Source organism: Toxotes jaculatrix, chromosome 8, assembly GCF_017976425.1.
Source record: "Toxotes jaculatrix isolate fToxJac2 chromosome 8, fToxJac2.pri, whole genome shotgun sequence".
NCBI classification, from domain to species: Eukaryota; Metazoa; Chordata; class Actinopteri; family Toxotidae; genus Toxotes; species Toxotes jaculatrix.
In genome coordinates this window covers 5947434-5955414 of record NC_054401.1, presented here as the reverse complement: position 1 = coordinate 5955414, position 7981 = coordinate 5947434, and the positions used below count along the sequence as shown (strand labels likewise).

The 7981-nt window shown below is 39.6% G+C and overlaps 1 protein-coding gene across 1 annotated transcript; it reads left to right on the top strand.

The window, feature by feature from the left end:
• The first annotated feature begins 3761 nt into the window (after positions 1–3761).
• ethe1 (ETHE1 persulfide dioxygenase) lies at positions 3762–7693 on the top strand. Its single transcript, XM_041045195.1, has 7 exons — positions 3762–4303; positions 5239–5383; positions 5766–5914; positions 6082–6211; positions 6418–6507; positions 7076–7192; positions 7324–7693. The coding sequence occupies exons 1-7, from the start codon at positions 4094–4096 to the stop codon at positions 7368–7370; spliced, it is 888 nt and encodes a 295-aa protein (XP_040901129.1). The 5' UTR covers positions 3762–4093; the 3' UTR covers positions 7371–7693.
• The last annotated feature ends 288 nt before the right edge of the window (positions 7694–7981 follow it).

Sequence of the window (7981 nt, the reverse complement as noted above, 5' to 3'; positions counted from 1 at the left end):
AACAACATGGTTGAAGTGGCTGACTGGCTGGTGGTGGTGGACACAGTAAACATCGCAGACAGCTCTCGGGGTAAACGTTATAGAGCACTGCAGGTCCTCTACCACCCACGCTTCAACACATACAACAACGACTATGACGTGGGCCTGCTGCGCACCATCACTGACATAGACATGAGAGGTAAGAAAGATCTGGCTCCATCTGTCAGCTGGGCTCAGGAAAAACACAAGAAAAACAACTATTCTAAAGTGAGTTAAATTTAACTCAACAAAGTCTTCACTATTCCAATACAGATATTTCTAAAATGTCTATTAACAAGCCATTACTATTTCAAATTCATTATACGGTTTGCAAATTAATCCTAAATAAAACGACATGGTTACCAGATTTTGGAAATATGTTTAATGCTGTATGAAATGTGGTGAAACATGATAAGTAGTCAGATACCTGCAGCAAATGCTAAGAAACTGTTCTCTTTACTCACTGTTTTCACCATCTATTATTTTTTATTCTCCAGTGTTTGCAATGATCATAGTACTTCTGGGGTTGGGGTTGGGGTGGGGGGGAGGGGGGAGGGGGGGTATTTCCCATCACTGTAATATTGCCAAAATGAAAACACAAATTATTTTGAAATACAAATTCTTCACATCTGTTCTGTTTTGCAACATGTATACCCACAATATGTTTACTGCCTAACTAGTAATAATTAACTGTTTAGCTGTAGCACTTTTCCAAAATCATGCCTAAAAAGCACTTTATCAGCAGTTAATAAATAGTTAATTATTTGTAAGTAAAACAAGTGACACATACTTTCCTAGTATGTAGAGGAAGTTGGACCTTGTATGATAACTTTTATGTCTTTACCTTGCTTATAAAGATAAGATTATGTTTCAGTCTGGTTACTGTGTGCTGTTTGTAGGTGGAGTGCGACCGGTCTGTTTACCCCGTCTGAGCGAGTTCTTTCCTCCTGGAGCAGCCTGTTGGATCACAGGCTGGGGATATATTAATGAAGGAGGTGTGTTACCATGAACAAACCCTTTCTAACTGTGCTTTTTGTACCTGACAGCACCATCTGTGGTCCCAGTTCTTCCATCGTCTTAGTCCTTCCACACTGAAATAATTTTAAATAAAAGCAAATTCTCAGCTGTTCCTACATCCCATGATCTTTATGGCCTTTATGGTTCTTTTGGGGACCTAAAAATAATTTGACTCCACCAGCTACGCTTAATAATTCAATCTGGGACTTTTCAAGACCTTCAAGTTATTCAAGTCATTTCTTTTTCCCAAGAAACAATAAATACTAATTTTACAGTATGCAAACATTAGGAGTAACATGAAAGAAAACTGAAATCAGACAACAAATGGCACACTGATTAAATTTAAAAACATATACTTTCATTCAGTTTTCTTCTTGCAGATGAGAAGTTGTGAAATACAAATATTTGAAAAGCGTGATTTAAAAATGGAATTGATGACACAAAGTGAAAAGAAGACTTCATTCGTGCACCCAAAGGTTCCCCCTGGCAATTGCAAGGCCTAAAACAGCTTCTCACTTTGCAAGTGATTCATGCTTTTACATCACAATTGCTGTCTAGTATTTTATTAATTTCCATTTATTTATTTTATTTATTTTTTCATCAGGCTTTGTGTCAAACGAACTAAGGCAGGCACAGGTCAAGGTAATAGCTCAATCCGTCTGCTCACACCCCAGCGTCTATGGCATATACCTAACTCCTCGGATGATTTGTGCTGGCACAATGGATGGAGGAGTGGACTCTTGCCAGGTATATAGCCAGTGACAAAAAATCTCCTCACAAACCCAGCTTAAAACATAGGTTTATATATTTTTAACTTTACAATAGATCACCAGGTGAATAAGAAATCCTTTATTAGTCCCTCAGTGGGGAAATTGCAACCTGAATCACTTTCACTTCAAATGGGTATACATTTGATGTGTGATCTAAAATGTTCATTAAATGATTTGTATCTGTTTTAAGGGGGACAGTGGTGGACCCCTGGTCTGTGAGACAGCCAGTGGGGACTGGAGGCTGGCAGGGGTGGTGAGTTGGGGAGAGGGTTGTGGACGGGAAAATAAACCAGGCGTCTACAGTAGAGTAACCCAACTGATCCCCTGGGTTGAAAGATATATAGAGGTACAGTAAAAAGTAATATCCATGTCTGTTCCCTTTTGTCTTTCCCCTTATTAATGTGTTATGATCACAGTCAGTCAAGCTTTATTTTAGGGCTGCAACTAACAGTTGTTTTCATTGTCAATGGTCCTGCCAACTATTCTCAGTCAATCAATTTGGTCTGTAAATTGTCTGTCTTGTTTTACTTACTTGATAAAGGATCTAAAATCCAAACATATTCAGGATATCATGATATTAAACAAAGAAAAACAGAAAATCTTCAGGTGGGAGAAGTGTTTTTTTTTTTGCTTAAAAAATGAATGTGTTCATCAATGTTCATCCTTCCCAGTATCTGTTGATCGACCCAGGTTATACACACCACAATGCTGACACCTTTCAATAAACCATTCAGCGATTTGCTCAAGTGAGGGCAACAATAGCTGCATTAGTAACAAATAACGGGGAGTAAGGTGTGCTGAATGAGGCCACTGAAAGCCATGTGTTGTACATGTGTTGTACATGTGTTGTAGACGAAAGGCCTATACTGTAACTTTTTATAACTTGGGTTTCTTTATTGAAACACGCACTCTAAAGATGCTATAAATTTAAATACATTTCCTTCATGCAAATGTAAAAAACTAGATTTTATGTTGATGCTTGCATTTTCATTTCTCTATTTTTGCTGCAGGACAAACCAGAGCAACTGGAGAAGACGACCACAGCCATCGTTGACACTTACAACTGAGACACGTGACGGCAATCACCTGTATCTGTTTGCTTTTGTTGTTGGTTATAAAATGAACAAAGATCACTACAATATTATGATAACAGTTATCTCAGGGCTCTTTTAATACAGAGAAGACCATACACTTTATAACAGTAGTTACAAAGGCCCAACATCTACACATAAAGCCAAAGATGATTGAGATAGTGTAGCGGAGACTGTAATTTGATTAATAGCAAATTTTGCACTACTTAAGTACAATAACAGTCATGACAAGTCCACCATCCTCCATCTTGTAGTCCCTGTCGTATAGAGGGACTTTGTGTCAAAATATAGTTTGAAGACCTAAGCTCTTTTAGTTCGTGTCAAGCTCTTTTATTTCAAAGTTGTGTTTCCATTTTTTCTTGTGTGTCAAGTAATACACACACTGAAAACATTGGGGAGGGTAGCTTTATTCCATCATGGGAATACATAGGTCTGCAAACAACAATTATTTCAGTATCAATACATCTGACAACTATTAATAACTTACCATAGTAAAGGGGAGAAGAGAGCGTTAATTCACAGAGAATCTGCCTACTTCTTTATATTAGTTTAATCACTTAATATAACTTCCCCCCGCCCCTTAAAAAAGGCATTTCTATATGTCAGGTGACCGGATTTTTTTTATGTTGCATTGTAACGTGGTTTAGTTTTGTTGGTATGAGTCTGTCTGATAAAGTATATGACAACAGTCACGTAGCCTGCAGTTTGTTATGTGTATGTGTGTAGCGTGTCCGCGCGTGTTCTGTGATAGCGTGTGAATGATGCGCATGCACTGCAACAGACAGCAGTGGGCGCGCGCGTGCGTGCAGTAATACCTAAACTAACCTGTTTAAGGCTGTGGAGAGACCTGACCGGCATGACTCCAGTGGAGTAACTCACTTTTTTTTTTTGCTCAATAGCGCAAACATTGGCTATGGCACCAGTTACAGCGGCAGTAAAAGTGAAGGACACTATGACACGATTATAGCCTCAAGGTTCACACAGGGTGAGATTGTAGCTTCCAAACGACAGCTAAACTCAGAGTTTACCTGTAAGGACATTATTTGGCATAAGCTCGGGGGAAGCACGGCTGCATATCGTTGCCTGCTCGCGGTTGCAGCCTCTCGGGTGCCTACGTGCCGCTACTGGTTGTCAGCATATCTCATTTGAGATAATTGTCTGGTTGTGCAGTCGGGAAAAAAAAACAAACCAACGACAATGTGCTCGGTTATAAACAGAGTGAAACCGGTTCAGCGGGCTTTGGCTGTCACGCTTCGCCTCCGAACAAACCCCGAGAGCTTGAGTTATACGGCAGCCGAGAGCAGGCGCTTCTATCCCGGCTTAGGTACTGGCGCTGATCCGCTGCGAACGACCATCAGAACGTATTGCTCCAGGATGGCATGGACCGAAGGACTGATCTTCAGACAAGTAGGGTCACATTAACGTACAACAACAACAATGTGCTGGTTTGTTTCGGTTGGGGTTATTTTTTTACGGCCCCACACAAAACGAAAAAGTAGCAATGTTTATAAATATGTTTGCTTCTAGCTAGCAGGAAGTTAGCTCGGTGGAGTTAGCCGTTAGCTTAACTATCACTATTGCTGCGTTCAAAGTTGTAATTTGTTTAAACTGAGCCAATCTAAGTTGTGATATGCGTCTCTGTGAGCAGTAGTGGAGTTTCTCGGACAAACAGATCCCTTACTGTGCTCGGTCTTCACAGTGTTCAGTGTTTTAGCAATAAAAACGTTTGATAATAACAGAGGAACTGCAGTGTTATTGCTGATGAATGGTGACACTGCATTGGACACAAAGGAGTTGTCCCTATCCTGAAATAGCGTTTTGACAGAGGAGAGATGTTTTTAATTCAGTTGATTCTTGACCTTGGCAACAGCAGCTGATAAACCAAACTCAACTCAAGGTGCGCTTACTCGCTTATCCTACAGTTGTCGACCAAATCACGCAATCGTCATTAAAAGTTTGAACATTTATATTACGTTTATGTGACAGCTGAGCACATCTAATCTGCTTATGAGTACAATGCAATATGTTCAAAAGCTCGAGAACAAGTGAGTTGAGATTGTTTTGTCAACTAGATTGTGTTTAAGTAAAGGTTTCATTTTGAATAGTTGGCACATAGGTTGTTCCAAGCATTATGGAGAACTTGTAGCTCCACATCATAATCTGTTCAATCTCTTTCTTAGGTTCTTCCTCTCCCTCGCTATCTGACACACATACACATACACAAACACACACTATCTGCACTGTGATGGGGCGGACGTGCATCATTACCAGCCGTTGCCATACTTTGTAATTTATAGCTGAGTCATTCCTGTGCCCTAACTTGTTTTTTTTCTTCTGTTCAGCTGTTTGAATCAGAGAGCAGCACCTACACATACCTGCTGGCAGACGCAGAGACCAAGGAGGCCGTCCTCATTGATCCTGTACTGGAGACCATCGACAGGGACCTGAAGCTCATACAGGAACTGGGGCTTAATCTAAAAGTGGCAGGTATCTAACCAACTGTGGCTGGGCCATAGATATGATTTTTATTCCTTGAGTTCAGACAACTTAAGAAAATATGTTACCCATCTTTTTCATTGTTAAATACATTTACACGCATATTATCCTATTAACTGTATTAAATTGACCATTTTAGCCCTTCTACTGCAACAAATAGGTCTGGGCAAACTTATAATAACTGATACTAATAACTGATCCAGAGATATTATTATAGGCCTGCTTCTTATGGCCCAGGAATAAACTCACATCTACATTCTGTGTGTTTATATGAGACGTAATTTCTAAGATCTAAGTTAGGCCAGACACATAGACAGCTGTACACTGTATATTGTTGGTTACTCATGTCAAAAGACTCCTCTTTTTCTGATAGTAAACACCCACTGCCATGCGGACCACATCACAAGCACTGGGCTGATGAAGAAAAGACTGGTTGGCCTGAAGAGTGCTATCTCGAAATTCAGTGGTGCCTCTGCAGATATACTCCTGACAGAGGGGGACAAGATCACCTTTGGAAAACATGTAAGAAGGATGTGTAACACATTACATCAGATATGATCAATCCATACAACACTCATTTGAACATTTGAAATGTGAACTGAAATATAGTGCCGATCTCTTCTGGTATGTTGCTTGATAAAATAATTTTTACATGCATTCAATTGACCTTTGTCCCTTCTACCTGCTAGTATCTGACTGTGAGAGAGACACCCGGACACACTGATGGTTGCACGACGCTGGTGTCAGGGGATCAGAGCATGGCTTTTACTGGGGACGCTCTGCTCATCAGAGGCTGTGGCAGGACTGACTTTCAGCAGGGTAGACATACACTTTTACTTTGTCCTAATAATATCATGTCAAATATTTTGTTTTTCTGGATTTTTATTTTTCGTTCACACACTGGGTATAAATATTTATATTAGAATTTATTTTTGTAATGTTGTGAGATGAACACAAGAGGGCAGCATTGTATTATTTTTATTTTTTTGGATTTGTGTAATCTCTGTAATATGTTTCTCATTCAGGCTGCGCCAAGAGGCTCTATGAGTCAATCCATCAGAAGATCTTTACCCTGCCTGACCAGTGCCTCATCTACCCAGCGCACGACTACTTAGGTTGGCTGAAAACCCACACATCTGAATGTTTATATGTCACAATCACTGGTGTGAAAACTGGTTATGCAAATAGACAGATTTGAAGTACAAATTTAGTATTGTAAAGCCTTTGCCAGCATTTCCTCACCCTTAGCAACCAGTACTGCTATGACACACTGGTTGTGCAAATGCTAATATAAACAAGTTAAGCTTTTTAGATACACCTTTTGTAATAATCATAATATACCCTTGTTAGTTTCATTAATTTCCCTTATTACTGTTTATTTGATATTTATATAAAGTTACACAAGAGTAGAGAATTGCCAGTCCCACAATCTGTAAAATACAGCATTAAAATCATATTAGACAGTATATCATGCCGATACTGTACATCAGTGCATACGCTATCTGTCAGTAGGTACGGACAACACATCACTTGTTTGTGTGTCTGCCAGCACCATGTGATTTCTGTCCATGTTTTTAAAGTGATATTCCTTTTGTTTGATCAGTGAAGTTGAACATCTGGTAAACGTTAAGACCACGGTGACTGTAGATGACATATTCAGCTGTGTCTGTCTCCGTGTATCAGGTCAGACGGCGTCTACAGTCGGGGAGGAGCGCAAGTTTAACCCACGCCTGACCAAGAGCCTGGAGGAGTTTGTGGACATCATGAATAACCTGAATCTCCCCAAGCCTAACAAGATAGGTATCAAAAAAGAGTTTCTTCTACAGTCAAACTGAAATCCATGCTGACACAGAGGTGATTGAAATGTATTGCTTGTAGGCACCACTTCTCCTTCTGACTGACAGTTGGTTGTTTCTTTTCTTTGTTTGCAGATATTTCAGTGCCTGCTAATCTGGTGTGTGGAGTACATGAAGTTTGAATGTCCCGCACAAGGGAGGATTCTAATCAAATCATCTACATCATAGCAAAGTGATTGACATTTATATATCTGTATTGAGCAAGATTAACCAAAAACTGTTAACCATAACATGCTTTATTGTGTGGATGTATATTAATATTACGATGTATATTTTAATGGCTGTTGTCATTTGGAGTGCAGCTACTGACATCATTGTGATCATGCTTAAAATAAAAATGCTGTGATTTGTTAGAAATGAGTGCTAAAAAGGAGTAGATGAAGAAAAAACACTTCCACAGTTTTTCTGTGTTTTTTTGATTTAATATAAATGTGAGTACTCTTTACTCTTTATCCAGCTGTGTTATTATGAATTGCAGAACTGGGGATGAACTTTACAAGAAGGAAAGCTCAGATGGGAATGTTCCATTCAAGGTTTGGTTTAGTATTCATGAATGCTTAACTGGGACAATTGAGTTCTTCCACATGGCCTTTGCAGTGATTCCGGACTCCTTTAGCCAAGGCCTCACACACACCACCCATACGACTGCCAGCCACAGCCTTTTTGCATAGCAGGAAAATGAAACTACACTATTTGCATTCAGAATCACTGAGGGTGAAGTTTCTATTGGAAA

Coding starts and splice junctions, on each gene's coding strand:
- ethe1 (XM_041045195.1), top strand. CDS start 4,094: ATGTGCTCGGTTATAAACAGAGTGAAACCGGTTCAGCGGGCTTTGGCT. Junction 4,304..5,238: donor AAGGACTGATCTTCAGACAA/GTAGGGTCACAT, acceptor TCTTCTGTTCAG/CTGTTTGAATCAGAGAGCAG. Junction 5,384..5,765: donor GCTTAATCTAAAAGTGGCAG/GTATCTAACCAA, acceptor TTTTTCTGATAG/TAAACACCCACTGCCATGCG.